Below are 19,230 nucleotides of genomic sequence, written 5' to 3'. Positions count from 1 at the left end.
CTTCTTTGTTCTTTCCTCCTTAGCAGCTTTGCCATGACTTCCACCTACACTCAGAAGCCCTTCATTCCAGAATCAGTCTTCTGTTGTTTGATCAGGGTCACACAGCTCCCATGGAGATACTATGACTCTCAGAGATGCAATCAGGAAACCAGGAGAGGGCTTGGTGTGGTTCCTGACCGCCCTGCTATATCTGATTCTATGACCCCCAGGATCAGTTGGCTGCAATATTTTCCAACCTCCTTTTACAAGCAGGGAGAATTCCATCCCTGGTACTGATTTCAGGTAGAATCCTAGCTATGGTACCGTTCCCGTAGGATATGGATGTTGGTGTCTATGGCCTCAGAGGCATTGAACTTCTGGCCATCTCTACATGCATCTGGAACAGAGCCCAGGAGCCCTGTAGCTTCAGCACCACTTACTGCTTTCTGTTTCCCCATTGTTATGTATAAATAAAAGATGTGTGTGTTTGTGTGTGTGTAATATTCATTTGGTGGGGAGAGATTCTCAAAGTATATAACTTAAATCAGAAAAAAATTATTCTAAAGAATATGCATTTCACTTCTACAGTGCAAATGGCACTTTTTCAAAGTAGGGATGAAAACTAGAGAGCAGCAGTTGTTTCTTCCAAAATAAGGACAATCATAAACATGGAAAGACACTGTTGGTGTTCTTGCTAAAAGAAGCAGTGAGCTAAAGATAAGGAAGATTTATTTTTCCATAGACAAAAAGAAAAATACAATCAGCTGATCCCTTCTGATGAGATAGAGTAAGCTGTCAAGTACTTACCATCTGGTTCCGCTCCTTATCCAGATGGGCTGCCAATAGTAATTTATGAAAGGTTTGAAAGCAACTTGCCATTCTCAGAAAAGAATCATTAGAACACATTGACATTGGGATTTGCTCTCCTCCCCCAGCCTGATTTGCCGCAGACGCAGAAACAGAGCAACTGCTTCCATACGGTAAATAGAACATTCTATCATTGAACCAGAAGTCAATCTGTCTCTGTTCTTGAGGTAAAAAAAAAAAAAAAAAGCGATTATTTTTCTTCCCCCTTCCCTCCCCTCTATTGGCTCAGTGAATAAGGGAGAAAATGTTCCCATTATGGAGTTTCTAACAAATGCCTGAAGAAGCCTTCAGAGTCTGTCGTTTTCTGAGTATCTGTGGTGCTTGGAAAAGTCAAGTCAACATCAGGAATAATCTGATGTACCACATGCTCACACCACAGACAGGCATCATCTAATCCATTCTTACCAAGAAAGCCCAAAGGTCAATCAGTATTTCCCACGCAGAGCAGAGCCACAGATTATGAGTGCTAGAAGACTACCCCGTCATTAACCCTCTCCCACCCAATCAGCCGTGCATGAGCAGAGTTGCTTCAGAATCAGAACAAAATGACAGGACACTACGTTTTGGTTCAAGCAAGTTTCTGTTACCCACCATCACTTCTTGTCCCATCATTAATTTCATATGACTGTGAAGTAACAGTACTCATTCCTGGGTGATGGATGAAACGCTATTAATTTATTTTCAGTCCGTGTAAGAATTGCTGGCAAAGAGTGGGGTCAGAACTTTCCTTTGGTCATACCACCTGCTGTCCGGGCACCGAGAGAATTGTCAATATGCATGCTATGCATGTTTTTAAATGTTTTAGAATGTTCAAAAGAAAAATCTTGAATGATTGTATAAAGTTTCTCACTGAAAATGATGGAATCAGGGCTAGTTGTAGCTTGCAGGTTAGGGTTTCACTAAGACGGAATAGCAAAGGACAGGGGCAGCCCTGGGACTAGGAGTGTGGCAGATACATTCCAGCTGGGAATCAGGGAAAGGGAGATGTTTACTGCCCAATGAGACAGAGATGACCTAGCCCAGGACATAGAGAGAGGGAAATAGGAACTAGCTAGGGTAACCGAGAAGATTGGGAATTTCTCTTACCCAGAAGGGGTCTAAGCCACAAGTGGGAGCGGGCACACGCTGGACAGGCAATGATGCACGGCACAGCAAAGCAAGTCAGCTTGTCCCTCTAAGGCTGTAATTAGAGGAGGGAAGTATCAGCCTAAAACGTCTATAATTGGCCAAAAGTGCAAAATCCTCGTTGTTTAAAAACTATTGGACACTATCACTATGACATTTTAAATATGGTGACTGTGCATATGTTCTTCTTAATCTTCAAATCTATGTGTTCTCTTCCCTTCAATATTGATTAGAGAGTACTTTATCTAATTTGAAAATGTGCATTGATCTCCTACTACTTATGAGGCTATGTGTTCAGGGCTGCAAGGGATATGAGAATGAATAGGACACCATCCATTTCCCTTAAAGGACTTACAGTGCAATAGATAGACTTGACAAGGCACAAATCACTACAAAATGAGACAAAATCTCATAGGTCACTGAAAAACAAAAACAGATCCTATTTGGTTCATTGCAATTCATCTAAATTAAAATTGTAGGTTGCTAAAAAGTAATACTTTTACAGAAGGAATGCTTGATTTGGTTCTGTTTGCCCATTTTCCATTTTCTGTGCTGGAGGGACCCCCAAGACATGTATTAATAGTGATTTGAACAATTTATTATACCATACCCCTCTAGTGGCCACTTTGTAAACTGCAGCAGACATTGCACTACCTGGAGAAGACTGCCAATTTCAAAACAACACGTCAGCCAGACCAACTCTGTTTCAGTGAAAGCCAACGACACTCAACTCAAGAGAAAATGAAATTTTAGAGGAAAAAAATACCCCCCACCCCATGTCATGTGTCACAGACCCAGGAAAGGTACTATGAGGTGGTAAAGAATGTAGACTCTGAGACCAGATGAATGGGTTCAAATCCCGGCTCTGCCATTTTGCAGATGAGCAGACTGAGGATAACAGTGGTACCCAGCTCATATGGCTGTTATGAGAATTAGAAGAGTGACTACTTAAAACATTAAGAGTGGTGCCTTATCACAGTAAGAGCTCAATAATTGTTTTTATTAGTTGTTGTTACAGTATTTTGTGCTAAAAACTAAACCAGTGTTGTCTGTATTTCCTTAAATTTCCTGAAAGTAAGATTTAAAACTAATCATTAATTCAATAAAAATTATTAAATATAGCAAGTATATATATTTGGGTATCAAAGAGGCGTGGCTTTAAATCAGATCTTTGCTACTTACCAGTTGTGTCTCTAGGGCAAGTTATCTCACCGCTGGAGCCTCAGTTTCATTGGCTAAAAATTGGAGTTATTGATAACATTTCGATTCTTCACAAAGTTATTTTAAGGATTCTATAAATTAACGCATGCAGTGCACTGAACAAAGTAACATGTTTGTTGCAAGAATTTATTAAATAGCAGCTGTTATTAAGGTTGAAGGCAAAACTATAAGATGTATGAATCCATAATCCGTATTTTCCATGACACTATACGATTGAGTGATGTCATTTTAGAGGAAATTAAATTTCAGATTTGAATGGCCAAAGAGGAGGGTAGATTCAGTGTGAGTGTTGAATCAGAGCATCATAATTAAAACAAAATAGGGATTCAAGTGGGAAATTTGAGAGGGGTGGGGATGCTAGAGCAAGTTCAGGTCAGAGTCAGAGAGTAGGTCTGAGCCCTGGTACCTGTGACATCATGGCTGGGACTTATGGATCAGCCCAAGAAGCTGACTGACAGCCCTATTTTGGGGAAAAGATCAAGAAATAATATATATTATAAAATGTATATTATAAAGATATATATATAAATATATATATATGTATATATAGTATGTGAATAGGAACCAAGAGGTTTGGCTGGACCTGGTTACTGAGGACTAGTTTCCCCCAGGGAGCAGCTCACTCAAAATTTGTACTCCCCTCTCAGCTACACTGCCTTGGGATCAAGGAGTCCCCTAGTCCAAGTCTGGTTAGTAAAATAGCCTCTGACCACAATGGATGCAGAAGGTGTTCTGGGTGGGACCACGCACAGCAACTCAGGTGGGAGTAATCATCTTCCATCTCAGTCTATGCAGTTCTTTGCCAAATTCTACTTTGTAAACTTTATTAATCATTTCTAAATTCCTCTTATTTTATCACTGGCATTTTCTGGCATTTTCAGCCAGATTTCTTTTCCACATGTTTGCCCATTTCCTGTCACAAGCTTTGTTCTCTGTACCTTCTTTCCATAGGGGCACATACTCAATGTATCTTCCTCTCTCCAGATTTCCATATTCTGCCAAAAACTTGGAACCTGTAGTATACAGGACAACTGGGTTTTTCAGTGCCTTTTTAGCATATTATATCTCAAAGTCCAAAACCTAGTCAAAATATAATATGATTAGCATTACCAATACACTGCTTTTATAGAATTTATGGATTTAAAATCAGGAGATTTTGAATCCTGATTTAAATTATTTCTCAATAATCTTCAATAATTCTCAATATTATTGAGAATTATTTCTCAATAATACATGAAAAAATCTCCTGATGTCTTGATTATATTCTTCACTATCTCTGAGTATTAAAATGCAAAATTAATTGTTTTAAATGTAACATCAGTGGAATATTACGTGCCAGGAATAAGATTTCTCATAGTGGTCTCATATTTTCCCCCAATTAAATTTATCCGGGACTCCTGTGGTACCGACAGGACACAGCTGAGTATTTCTCACCTCTTTAGCAGCCTCATTGTCATTCCAGGGAGGTGACATTACCTCTTAGCCATTTGGAATTTTGTCCTCTTTTCATTACTAATTAAATTCATTTTTACAGAGTCATAAATTAATTATTTGAGGTAAAATTACTAAAATCTGTACTTTGTTCCAAGATCTTTTTTAACTTTGGGTAATTAAATTTAAGAGTTATCATGTTAATCTTTATTAGTACAGTATGTGAAGGAAATGACTGAGGGGAAATGAAAGACATCCACTTCTTAAATAGTAGGATAGGCTCTGTCTTAGGGATAGATTGAAAAATTAAAAAGTGCTCATTCCATCAACAGTGTTCTCTCAATGTTCTGTAATTCTAGCATGCTAACTTGGACTGGTTAGGAAATGTGTTAAGCTATCTTTATTTATTTTTTTTTATTTTTAAAATTTGTATTTATTTATTTTTTGTTTGATTTTTTTTTTTTTTTTCTTTAAAGACAGGGTCTCACTCTCACCCAGGCTGGAGTGCAGAGGTGTGATCATAGCTCACTGCAACTCACTGCAACCTCAGACTCCTGGACTCTTTTATCCCCCTGCCTCACCCTTCCGAGCAGCTAGGACTACAGTCACACACCACCATGCCTGGCTAATTTTTTATTTTTTGTAGAGACAGGTTCTTGCTATGTTGTCCAGACTGGATATTCTTTATTTATTCTATTAAGGTATCTTTAGACTAGAGCAACAGAGGCCCAACTCAAAGTTCATTCGTTGTTTTAAGGGCATTTTCATTTTATAACCTCTCCTATCACTATTTTTTTTTCTCATGAGGCCAGCACAGGTAAAAAATGTTAATGTGAGACTTGGTTTCCTTTTTATGAACAAGCATATTTGATTCCTAATTGTTGGTGATAACTTGGTTTTCAACTAATGAATACAGCCTTGAGCATTCATAATCACGGAGAACAAGGACCTTAGTGTTATTTAAATATTTTACCCTATTGGATTAGTAAATGCTTTGTTAATTGGCTGATCCACATTTCTATTCAAAGAGCATCTTTAGATAAATGAAGCTTTTAAATAACACCCTCAGGAAAATGCTCGGCAAACATGCTGTGCCTTTTGCCGTAAGGTTTTCAGGATATCTTAGAGAAATCTTAAAAAGCAAACCTTTAGAAAAGAAGATTAGACCTTGTTGCAAAAGCCCATAACTCATCTTTCCCTCAGGACTGACTGACAAAACAGAGAAACATGATTTGGTTTTGCCCTTTGCTTTACGGGGATGATAGCCACTTAACTTCTATTATCCTGCAGCTGATAACTTTTACCAACTCCTACCCAACATGAAAGCAGATCTGTTTTCAAATGTTCCCTGTTCCCGGGCCTTCTACATTGGGGTAGAGTGAACTAACAGGTGACTTGTTCCGTTCAGCTCCCGGGTGACCGGCGTCCATGAGATGATGGGATGCATAAAGAGACGAGTGGATGACCTGACCCAACAGTGTTCAGCGCACAAGGAGTTTGCTCTTAAGAAACAACAAATAACAGCCTCAGTGGAGGGTTACCTAAGGAAGGTAGTTTCCCAAAATAAAACCTAAACTTCTAATTTGGTGATAATAGATAGTATGGCAACTGTAGCATGTGGGCATGGTGGGAGGATGGGGGTACATCTCCTTAGGCTTCTCTTATGTTCCACATTAGGTGCTATCATTGAGCAAAACAGAGTTGTAATTCACTGTTGCTCATCAACCATCCCTACCCCAGTTTGCCGAAACTAGATATCAGATCCTATCTGCCACCTCAGGCCTGAACATATATACACAACAGCAGTTCTTGCTTTGCACAATTCTGTGTCAACTGAATCATGTACATAGTGGAATAAGGTATTTGATTTACCTATGCTGGGCATGGTTCTCATATGCACATGTTTCGGTTGATGTGGTACCATTCAACAGGAAGACTGCAGTTAGATAGATAGATACCAAAAATTATGAGTTTTGGGTTTTTCCAGGAATAAATGGTCATTATTATACTTTATGGAACTAGACCAGTGCAAGTGGACACGGTCACTCTGCATAAAAGCATACTTGTGAAAATCCTCTGTGCAGAGTAAATACAACGGCCTGGTATCAGAGAATTTTATTTCCTATTTTCAAAGGGGAATAAAACCAGGGAGCTACATAATTCAACTAAATAAAAAATTACGTATCTATAGATGGGCTATAAAACAAAAATTAGTAATACCTCGTGACATTAATGCTAATGAGCCTTGCTGCAGAAGCTGGGTCTAGATTTTTCAATTATGTTTTCATTTGATACAATGGACTTACGTTCCTGAACTTACAGGAGTAGAATTAGTAGACTACACTAGGAAGGACATTAAATATCAATGTCTATTTAAATGGCTTCCCCAGCTGTTATTGATCCAGAAACTTGGGAATTTGAGCCTTGTTCTGATGTCTGGGTCCAAGGAGCTTCCAAATATGGCGGGCAGCTGTGATGCCGCATTCCCTAGAGCTGGAGAGTCGAGCTAATTTAGTGGTGATGGAAAACACAATAGGAACTCAAACAGCTGTTGCTACTTGTCTTATTGCCAGTTCAGAGCCAATTTGACTCTGGGAGTATGGAATCTAGGTAGAACAAGGGGACGAGGGATGTATTAATAACTTGAATGGAATAGCATCCTTCAAGGGTACTGTCATTCATTGATTCATATGTACTGAAGATCAAATTATAGTCCCCCAAGTTCATCAACTAAATGACCTAAATATCTCCCTGTGTTTTACTATTACATATAAAGGGTTGGCTGCTTCTCTAGAGTCCCTCAGCCTTAAATATAGCAACCAGTAGAGTGGCCTAATATCCATGCTCTCGACTTTTGCTTCACAATGTGCCTGTAAATTGGGTCCCATTCAACATACGGATCAATTCATCTCTGCTGATGTGTTAGCAAGTTCACTATCCTTTGTAGGTAATATAGATAATAAGTTTGTAAAGGATGTGAATGACTGCTTATATCTCATTGCTCTTAGTAAAAGAAATATTTTTAAACATGTCCCTTCTGTCAGTAGGTCTCTAGTATTGCCTCATATGAAGAGCAGCATTATTAAAATATGAAATTCTGAAATATTTAAAACTATTTTAGACTAAAATTGATATTATATATTTAAAATACATTGAAAATATATAGAGTAATATTTACTTTCCTTATACGTATGCATACATATATGTAAAAATATATTACTAAGACTGCAATATATTCTTTATTCCTAAAGGTGGAAATGTCAATTCAGAAAATTGGTCCAGTACTTTCTAATGCAATGGATGTTGGTTCCAGCCTTTCTGATTCAGAGAAGATTTTGAATGATTATCTGGACCTAGATATCCAAGTTAAGGTAAATAAAGTAATTATTATAATGGCTAGGATTTTTTAAATAGATTTTTTATATTCAATAGTTATAAAATGTAATCCTAGCTCCCTTGAGGGTTGCAATTTTAAATTAGTATGTAGCAAATAATGACTTAAGAATTCATACTAATATACATGTCTGAATTATTTATATTTATATGTGCATTTATTAGTGTGTTTGAGCTCACTGAAACTCAGCATTACAACCTGGTATTAAACACTCATTTGGCTCCATTCCCTTGCCTGGGCAGTGTTAGCAACTCCTTTTTGGGGTGCCAGAGGAAAGGACTATGCTTCTCCAAGACTATTTGTGATTTTCTGCTAGAGCAAGTTACTTAAAAAAAAAAAAAAAATTACTAGAAGCAACATATATTATTGCATGATTCCAGGAAAGCAAATAAAAACACAACTTTTTTTGTATACTCAAAATTCAGAGACAGAAAGTGCCCCACCCCCACCCTCCAGCACCTTCTCTAGCTTCCTCCTACGCCTTTCACTTGGGACTTAGGTTCAAAGATTCCTGCTAGCAGCTCCAAACCTTCGCCAAAGTCCCTGCCTGCCCCAGCAGGGTTTAGGAAGGTGAGCCAAGTGCCCTCCCCTGGCTCTCCCAGGCAGGCAAGAAAAGCCCCGTTACTCCAGTTCTCAGCAGAAGAGCCTCCTTCACGCACTGCGCCCCCATCGGAAACTCACAGATGCGCCAGTTTTTTTAATGGGGTGCTTTTTATTCATTATTTAAAATGCTTGAAACTTAAACTTGATGTAATTTTTTATTTTAAAAATTTTCGAAATGGCAAGGAGATTGCATAAGAAGAAATTCCCTGCTTCTCTCCTTCCCAGAGTGCTATCAGGAAGCAGAGCTTGTAAATTAAAATTACCGTCATTCAACACAGTACTTGGGAAGCATACTAAACACCAGTAGGGAGACAATCCCTCCTGCTGCAGATGAGAGCGAAGCTTTTCTCTTTCATTTTGCTTGATTTCTACCTTGGGCTCACATGAGATTTTACATGGCTCTTTCTATGACAATTATGTATGTCATGCCTACATTACCTACTCATCCATTTCATCAGTTGTTAGAGTTTGGAAATTGCACTCAGAAGAAAACGTAGGCAAGCACCCCTAAAGCAAGTCAAATCTGCTGACTTTTGAGGTTGTTGAGGCCTGCTATTTGACATTTCCCTCACACCTGTTTAAAAATTCTTCTCGATAGAGATTAAATAACTGATATGTTATCTTTTTGTAAATTAAAAACCAGTGAACAAGTTTTGTAAATTTGCCATCTCTTATATAACAAACTTTGTTTAAGAATTTGCTAGAGCTCTTGTTAAATTTCATAAAGCAATTCCTATGAATAATTAATTTATTTAAATTATGTAAAACATTTCTGCCATTTTGTCTTACAGTCTTTCATACCAAACAACCTTTCTTCTATTTGTGATACAGAAAATAGAAAGCTCTAAATTAGAAGTGTAGCTGATTGAGCCAAAGAATAATTTGAGGTGGTTTTCATTTTAAAATGCCTTTTTTTATTTTTAGAAATGTCAAAGTTGTACCCTTCTTTTATTGAGGAGATTCTTGGTCCAAGTTCAATTAATAATTGTAATAGATGTACGTGTAGAGTGTAATGAAATGTGGATGTTCCCGATTCTCCTGTCAGCTTGTGACCTCTTGTGCTTCGCCTTCATAGGAGACATCACATGAATTAGAAGCAGCTGCAAAAATCATGACGGAGAAAAATGAATTTGAACCTGATGAAGTGGCATCACTTTCTTCTAAAATTAAATGGCTAGAGGAAGAATTAAACATATTTGGCCAAAGCATCAGCTCCAGGTTACGAGTCCTGCACACTTGCGTGGCATTTCTAAAGTCATCAGAGGAGGTACAGTACTATGTGCTAACCCTCTTCCGCAGGGACCCTGCCCATGTTCCTGCTTCCCGTGGGAATATAATCTCTGCCTGGTGGGTAGTTTCAGATCTTCTAACCCAGTGCATGGACTCACTTTGTAGGCTTTTTATTTTTCAAGGCTCCATACAAAGGCTCAAAGAGTAAGTCATTTTAGTAAAAAAATATATACACATGTGTATGTGTAGATAGGTGTATGAAAAAATAAACAAAGTGGTTGTACTGGAGCACTTTTTTCTATGTCCTACAAATATTTACAATATCCTAAACATAGAACAAAATTGTTTCAAAATAGTCATCTCCTAAACCATGGATCTCTTTGAATACCTAAGCAATTAGTGTGGTTCATTGGAAATTATGGGCTTGGGTTCAGTCTCTGACCTGTCTTGTGGGATGCGTTTTAACAAGATACTTCTCAGAGCTTCTTCTGAGGCCTCATTTTGCCAGGTTATACAAGATAATCTCTATTATTCCCTCCAATACACTAGGCTTCCATCTCTCAAAGGTCCCAGTTTCTTGAAGCTGGTGTCAGTAAAAGTGCTAGGGTTCTACCTCATATAACCATGGTCCCAGTGCGCCCCATGCAAATGCAGAGCACTCTGCTGTTCCGGGAGATGGGTGCTGGTTAGTGGGAGGCAGAGCCAGCAGGTCCACTCAGGGGAAAGCCCACCCAAGATATGTAGCATGTTTGATTTCCATCTTCTCACCTCCATCCTCCCCATACCTCCACCTTACCTCCCACCACCACCATCCTGCCTATCCACTTCTCTTCTGTCTGATCTCCATTATAATATTCTCAATTCTTACCACTCTGGAGAAGCACACACCCAGTCCTGAAAATCTCAGGTAACCACTGGGTCCTTTTCCACATCTTTACTTGACTGTCATTTCTGACTTCTTTTTAGTTCTTGGCTCTGAACTCTCATGGTTCAGCAGAGATATTACAACTGATGGGATTATCCTGTTGATGAACATTTGTATGCAGGACTTGAAATGACAGAGAAGCTACGAAGAAGTGCTTGCTTTCTGCATCTTCCTTGCCAAAAATATACCTTCTTGGCTTCGAGTTAGGCGTCCACTTCCACAGCCTTTGGGACCGCAAGCCTCTTGAGAGCGGGAGCTTTAGCTTTGCAAACAACACTTTAATCAGAAGAACATTTTAGCTCCCCGCTTTCACTAAATCTGTTTTCCTGCCTGGCAGAGCCTTCCGTTGTTCCAATCCTGGCAATGCTCCCAGTCTATTATTCCCTTCCCCCTCGGGCTTTCCTCGCCAGCTCAGGGCTACTTATTTCCATGCCACTCTCCATCCCCTCAACTCCCTGCCTTCCCCCCAGTAGCCCTGCCAGCTCCCAGTACTAGATCAGTCCAACACTCTGTTTACTCAGCTATTCTTTCCAAGCTTCCATACACTCCTGAGGAAAATCATACAACTGTGCAACTGGCGCTGTTACAAATTTGTGGGTCTCTACTTCAGCTGGGTCCCCCGCATGTTCCTTAGTTGGCTCCCATTCAATAACTATTTTCAAGCATCCCACCCCGGTTTCTATCCCTAAGTCCCACTAGATGTGCTTACCTCATATGCCACTGAAGAAAAGTGAGGCCATTGACTTGTTCCACTTCACCCAGGCTCCACGGGCTTCCCTAAGGGGAGTGCCTGCTCCTGTCCAGCACGAGCCCAGAAGCATCCCCTCCCTGGATTCTCCTACATCCTTCAGGATCTAGCTCCAGCAATCATCCTCTAGGTTTTAAATTTGTCTTTTCCAATGCTTCCTTCCCCTTGCTCTACAGTTATGTCCAAACAATCTCACCCTCACCAAAGCTACCCCTCCATCGTTTTCCCTCCCTCCAAAGGTGGACTCTTTGGGAAGAAGACATCCCTTGCCCCTACTTGCCCATCCTCCCCAGTCCTCACCCCTCTGCAATTCAGTTTATTCCCTTCTCAATGCCCCCCATTGGCCACCTCTTCACTCCATTGAGAAGCTTCCTATGAGCTACCTACTGGATGACTGATGAAATGGTGTCTTTTCAGTCTTCATCGCGCTGAATCTTTGAACCATTTATTTGACCCCATTACCCACTCCCATCTCCTTCGGATTTTTTTAAAACAGATTTATTGAGGTATAATTTATATGGCACAAAATTCACCTATTTTATAGCAGAATGATTTTTAGTATATTTATAGAGTTGTGCAACCATCTCAGCACTCCAGTTTTAGTTTGTGTCTATCACCCCAAAAATAGCCTTGGGACACACTTTTAGTGAATCCTGGCTCCCACCCCCAGCTTCGGGCAAGCACTGATCTGCTTTCTGTCTCTATGGATTTGCCTTTTTTGGATATTTCACATAAGGGATATCATCTTGTCTACTTCTTTATCGGTTCCTTCTCCTGATTCCTGACTCATTTCTCTTCTCTGTTCTTGAAGTGTGGTGGGTCACAGAGTTCTTGCAAAAGAACTCTTTTCTTCCATATACCCACTTTCCCTACAAAAATCACATTCCTGCCTTTGGTTTCAATTCACCAATAGCTCAGTAGTGATTCCTCAGCCATAACTCTCTTGAGCTCCAAATCAGTGCTTTAAATTACCTATGTATCTTACATGTCTTGAGTTGTTCTAAAAAAGGAAAAAAACAGTTAAAAATAAAAAATAAATTACCTATATATCCTATAGGCCCCTCAAGCTCCACAAAGCACAGGTGGTATCTTTTCCTCAAAATTTTTTTCCCTTCTGTTTTTGGCTCTGGGTTAATGACTCCACCATTCTTTCAGAAATCCTATGTAGAAGCTTCGATGCCTCCTCCAATTGCTCTCTCAATGAGCACTTATTTTATACCAGGAATTGTACTTCTCATTCCTGATTTCATGTAATCCTTACACCACCTCTGCGTTTTAGTTACTATTATCCCCATTTTACAAATGAGAGAAACTGAGGCTCTGAGAAGTGAGGGGTGCAAGATCAAGCCACTGGTAAACATCGAAGCTGAGGTTTAATTCCTAATCCCCTCCACTTTGTTTTTCCTACTTCAAAGGCCATGCTATTGTGTGTCTGTCTGTTGAGCTAACCAAAAAAATTACAGAACTCCTCCTTTCCATTTGTGCCATCACTTCCTCAGTTGGGGACCTCATCATCTCTTATCCAGCTTGAAGAAGTTGTCTTCTGCTTGATCTGTCTGCCTCTTATAATTCTCCCCTTTACTCTCTCCTCCTTTTTGTGGGAAACCAAAATAGTCATCTTAAACCAAATCTGATCATATCACCTCCTAAAATTCAAATAATTTGAAACAAGTGTAATTAGTGAAGCAAGTTGCAAATAACTTTTACCAAAAATGGATAAAATATTAAATTTTATCATTAACTCACTTAAAAAATAAACTAGTACAGATTCAAGGAAATTCCTGTAATGATATCATTCTCATTCGCATTCAACAAGGCTGTTTTGAGCAGCTGGAAAAGGAAGATGAATCATAGTTGGTGCTCTGAGAATTGCACATAACTGACTGGCCATGATGTTGACACCCAGCCTGCAGCACATGACTCTAGTGAAGCACTGATGATTGTCATGCTGATTCTGAGTCATCGCGGTTGCTATCAGTTGTTTCAAACCAATGAGAATGTGTTGCAGTCTTATTGGTTGCAGTGAAAAACCAGTAGACACCTGCAGGCCAGCTGTATCCCAGCACGGCTATCCTTCTGGCTCTTTCTTACCACTGAGCTTGTGCTACCTGAACTTCTTTCACACTAAGATCATGTATTGTCCTCTGAACCAACCTTCACACTTGTGCTTTTATATCTATTATTCCTTCCATCTGGGATCCCCTTCTACTCCCTCTCACCCTGGACAATTCCTCAAGACACAAATCAAATGTCACTTCCTTTGGGAAGCTCTTCCCTATTTGCTCTCTATGGAGTTGGTGGTTTCTCTTCGGTGTGCCCGTGACATTGTGTGTATATGGGGCTTTGTGATAATCTGCTTATGGTTCTCTTTCTAGTAGACCTATTTTTGGGTACCCAGAGAAGTAAATGATTAATGCTTACTAGAGAATCCTAGAAGGCCCCACAGAGAAAGTAGCTTTTAAGCTACATGAAGGATAAATAGGAGAAGAAAATTGGGGAAAGATTGTTGTGGGCCTAGGGAATGAGCATCAGCAAAACAGAGGCATTAACAAATGCAAGATGGAGATAAAAAGGGAACTCCTGTTTCTGACAACTATTTGCAGGTTCTACTATTAAGAGAACTTAAATTAAGAGTGATGTTTAAATCTTTAAAATATAGTGACTAGCCATTTCCTGAAATATCTTACTGTGTTTAGATTGCTTTAGGTAGTTACAAACTCTTTAAGTCTTGTCCTATCAGCCATTATTATTATTGAAAATGCATAAAAACTTGTGCCAAATAATTTCTATTACTTCTACATCGCCCAATTACATGTTAATCTATATCTCTACAAACCCATTTGGTTTTATATAAACTCTGCTCAAGGAGAGTAATTTAAAATAATCTAGTACTGCTTACATTGGTTAGCCAATGAGCAAATACAATTCCAGGGAGGCAAAGTAATATATCTTAATAAGATTACAATATTATAATAAGCTCATAGAGGCTATTTAATATTAATACTTATGCAGAAAATTAGTAATTATTTGTATCCTTTTATTCTGGTTTATCACTGATTAGAAGTAAATTGTGATTTACTAATTACTAATACTCTTTCACTGATTTACATTTCTCATTGATTTGTAGTCCCTGATTCTATACATGTATCTTTCTTCTGAATTATAGAACTCAACTTTAAATGAAACCACTCTGGTCTTTGATATAGATTGTCCCAAATTGCAAAACATACACACAAATGTATAATTCATAAATATGACTTTGGCTACAATAAGTAGGTCTTATGTGTAATAAACTTGTCAACTCAATCTACTACCCAGTAGTAGCCCTGTCTGTTGGTAATCTAAACAGATTCTTATGTCTTTTCAGTAAGTTGATAATATTTAATAATTATTTAAAGAATTCTGAAAATGTAGTTTTAAGTTCTATTTAGGATTTTATTGGAATCTACTTTTCTTTTTTTTTAAAAAAAATGATTTAAGTGCTCCTAACTCTCATTTATATTCTCCTATTTTAGGTAGAAGTACAGTTTCAGAGCCTAAAGGAGTTTTATCAAACTGAAATCCCTCAGAAGGAAGAGGATGATACTAAAGCCAAGTATTGTTCTGACTCAGAAGCTGAGAAGCAATGGCAGCTATTCTTAAAGAAGAGTTTTTTAACTCAAGACCTAGGGCTTGAGTTCCTTAACTTAATAAATATGGTGAGAATAACATTAAATGAATCACACCTTCTGCAAGGATTACTCATCAAAGTCAAAATCATAAATTCAAAAGCTCAACTGTTTATTAATCAACAATGTTGGCCTCGAAAGTGCTTTTAGCTTCATTCAACCTAGACCAGTCCTGATGCTCAACATTTATATGCTTACTTGGTCCTAGAGCCCTTGTTCATTTATAACATGAAGGCTATTTTAACTGTTAAGAAGAAAGAGTGACTGTAATCCAAATGCAGCATTGTTATTATTACATAGAGTTCTCAGAAGTCTACCGCAAAGTTCTGGGTTATGTTAAGAACGTGCAACAAGGTCCTTAGAAAATTTCTAGTGGCCAAACACAACTTCTAGGATGACTCTTCTTTTGAAGTATTTCTTACTATAGCAGATTTTTTTTTTATAGTGAAGGTCCATAGCATTCAAAAATATACCCTAACCTTTAGTTATACTGAGTTATATCTATAAAATATTCTAGGATCCTTATATCCACCTCTGACCCATATGAAGTTCCCTATAAATTTCTGAAAAGATGGTTAATCCACCTCTCTTTCAATGCCATGAGTATCTTCCTAATGAAACTGCTCATTTCGCTTTTGGAAAACGCCAACTGCTAAGAAACTTTTTTTTAATGTTAAATAAATTTGTCTTCATATTTGGCCCTAACCCTCTGTAGCTACACAGGGACAAAAAAGAATCCATATTTAATTTCTCTTACACATGAAAGCCCTTACAACATTAAAAATAGTTGCTATGTCTAATCTGAGTTTTTTTCTGTAACCTGACATACAATGAATTGTTTCTGTCATTTATGAAGTAGTTTCATGTCTCTGTCTTTCCTGATCCCCCTTCCCAGGATTGTCTATGGTTTGTCAAAATCATTCATAAAATGTAACCCAAAAGTGACATACAATTGCAGCACAATAAACTGGAATTTATTCTTTACTAATGAGACCGAAGATTACACTAACATTTTTAGCAATAATGTCACTTTGCTGGTTTATATTAAGTTTATGATAAACTCCTGTAATTTTTTTTTGCAGCTTCTGCCAAGCCAGGTGTCGCCCATGTTATATCTGTGTCAGCTATTTATCTTTTTCATACAATTGTGGGCATATTTATTATTATTTAATTTTATTTTGTTAGTCTTCACCCATGATTCCATCTTGCTAAACTAATTTGAACCTATTGACTATATTAGCCATCTCTCCTGAGTTTAGTTCTGTAGATTTGACAAAGTAAGTCTTCTATGGCTGCAATTAGCTCTTTACTAAAAATGTCTAAAGTGAAGATTGAAACCTCAATTTATGAAGCAATCTATTGACTAACCAGTCTTTTAAACAATCATGAATGCTCCCAATAGTACTTTAATTCAACCACTACTTTATAATCTTTTTATCAAGTCTATCATGGGAGACTTTCTCAAATAAACTGCTCAAAAGAAGTTCTACCTACCTACTATCCTATCAATGACGTAAACATAATTTGACATAAATCAGGTGGACTCCTAGTGATCAGGGCATTCTTTTCAAAATGTTCACAAAGTGCTTGATAGGTGATGAACTTATTGCACTGCTTTTCAGTGTAAAGCTCGCCAATCTGTAAATTGTGTAGTTTATCCTTTCCCTCTTTTGAAAATCAGGGTGTTTTCCTTTCTCTAATTTTAAGGCCCTTCTAATGTCTGTAGATTTTCAAAGATAACTGACAGTTGCAATTTTCTCAGTACCTGGGATGCGACTAATCTCAGTCTAGCACCTGAATTCATTTGGAAGACTTAGGTTCTAACTATCCTCATCTACTTTGAGCTACAATTTTTTCTGTATCTTCTTTATTTCAACTTTTGTTGTTTGAAGACCATTCTTATTAAACCTATGTGGAAATAAAATATGCACTAAATAGTTCTAATTTATCTGACCCTATCCTTAAGCATGAGAAAAAACTTGCTAAGCAATTTGTCCACATTCCTATTTTTATGGATGTGTTATTGTAAAAAAACAAGTTATTTTTCATTTGGAATACTTAGAACAAGTATTATCTGTGTATCTATCTATCACCTATCTTTTATGTTTTTATTTGGTTCAAAATATCTTCTTCCATCTCTTGATTTTATATATTTATACTTTATACTCATAAGGGAATTCAAATATTTTCAAACTGCATTTTTTTAATCTATCCTTTTTATCACTAACTTCATTTCAGAAATTTTTTTTCAGTTCTGGAATTTACAGTTGGTTCTTTTATTTGAGTTAAATTACTGATGAAATTCTTCTCTTTCTCCATCTTTCCTGTACCTTCTAGACCCATATTAATCCTAGGTATTTAAAGTGCTCGTCAGCTAACTCCAACATTTGTGTCTGGAGCTGTTTCTATTGTCTACTTTTTCTCTCGGTTTCCAGTCATGTAGTCCTGTGTTTTGACAGGACTAGTGAATATGTATCAAATACCAGACATTAGGTATAAAAAATTGGAGGATCTCCGGATGGTGTTTTCTTCTTCTAGAAAGGGTCACCCTTCTTTCTCTAGGCAGGCCCTGGTGGGTGATCGCTTAAGCCATTCAGAAGCTGACAGGGTTCAGTCTGCAGTGTAATCCCACCAAAGTTCAGTCTGCTCTGCTCCCCTCAGGTTTGGAGTTTCCGACCAAGAACTGGGCACTTTCTCTGAGGTTTCTACTTCCCAGCAGGTGCCAAACTCCAATCTTGGTTTAGGGAGACTGCTGAAAATTCTACTTTGCTTTTCCGAGGCCTTCTGCTTAGGTTTATTGAATCCACTGCCCTGTGTAGCCCCAGTATCTTCTCAGTGTCCTTAGAAGAAGATCACTGGAGTGCTTGAAGCCCTCCAAGTGTCCGCCAAAATCTCCACTGGTTTATCTGTTCCCGGAAAGCCTCGATTATCAGCCTTGTGTCCACACAGAATTGGGAAACTGCCCTGGGGTAGAAGTGGTAATAGTTGAGCTCACCATTCTCAGGTTCTTTCCTTTCTGGAGTCTTGGCCTCTCTCGTTCTTGTTGCCACAGCAGCTCTCTGCTGCCTTCAATTAGATGCTTTCTGCATTTTATCCAGCTTTTCCAGGTGTTCTAAGCAGAAGCATTGCTCTGTCACTGGCTGCTCCATCTACCCAGAAGTCCTTCATTGCTTAGGTAGAATGTTTACGATTGTCCAGTCAGATTTTCATTTTGTAAGATGTGCAGCAGGAACCCATTCCAAATAATATTTTTTATCTATGTCAAAATAAATTTAGGTTATCATGATATTAAAATGCCTGTTTAGAGTCTCCAGAAATAGCATGTATTTTACTACTAAGCCTTGGTAGTCTTTTATCTTGATATCATAAACATGGCCACTTTACCCCAAGGTCTTTACCACAGTCAAATGATAAATAAGTTCCTCCTTATTGAAAAAAAATTAAAGCCCACATAATAGTTAACTTTATTGGTTTAGCAACATTCTGAGATATGAAATTGTTGGTAAAGCAAGTAAAACACAGGTTTTTTTTAATTCTCATCATATCTTTTGGACCATTAGGCTTTTAAACAAACCTTATTGAAATGTGGTGACCAGTTTGGTTGTTAAGAAGGAAGAGACCAGCTGGCGTGTTCACTTGAGTGTTCTGCTCTTGATTGACTTGCCATGACTTGCCGTGGTTCATATTTTGAGGCTTGCAACTGAAAATGTTTTCAGTTCATCTAACAATCATCAAGATCAGAGAAACTGATTCAGGCAAAAATTCTGCCAGACATCTTGTTGAAAGAGCCAATTTATTAATTTATGGTGATTAATACTAAGAATGCTATCTGGGATACAGCTTTCCTGTTATCAAGGTACCTGGAAAACAAGACATTCAAAAACTATTCATTGTACATGAATCTAAATGAAAAATGGATAATTTAGTGGACTATTTAGACTGGGTTATGACAAAATTTTTCCATGCCCTACCTAGAAGTAAAATGAGTACTGTATTTACTAACTAACCTTCATGTAAGTTATTTAATATTCTTGAGTGG

At 38.0% G+C, this 19,230-nt stretch overlaps 1 protein-coding gene across 1 annotated transcript in view; it reads left to right on the top strand.

Annotated features, from left to right (window-relative positions):
- The window catches only part of CCDC141 (coiled-coil domain containing 141), a 164,172-nt gene that overhangs the window by 108,781 nt on the left and 36,161 nt on the right, over positions 1-19,230 (top strand). Inside the window, exons 9-12 of the mRNA XM_012650763.1 lie at positions 6,032-6,173; positions 7,875-7,994; positions 9,696-9,887; positions 15,039-15,221. Of these exons, the coding sequence (XP_012506217.1) occupies positions 6,032-6,173; positions 7,875-7,994; positions 9,696-9,887; positions 15,039-15,221 (637 nt within the window). The remainder of the gene's footprint in view (positions 1-6,031; positions 6,174-7,874; positions 7,995-9,695; positions 9,888-15,038; positions 15,222-19,230) is intronic.

This window comes from Propithecus coquereli, unplaced genomic scaffold (assembly GCF_000956105.1).
Source record: "Propithecus coquereli isolate 6110/MARCELLA unplaced genomic scaffold, Pcoq_1.0 Scaffold34, whole genome shotgun sequence".
Lineage (NCBI taxonomy): Eukaryota > Metazoa > Chordata > Mammalia > Primates > Indriidae > Propithecus > Propithecus coquereli.
This window is presented reverse-complemented; position numbering and strand designations above follow the sequence as displayed.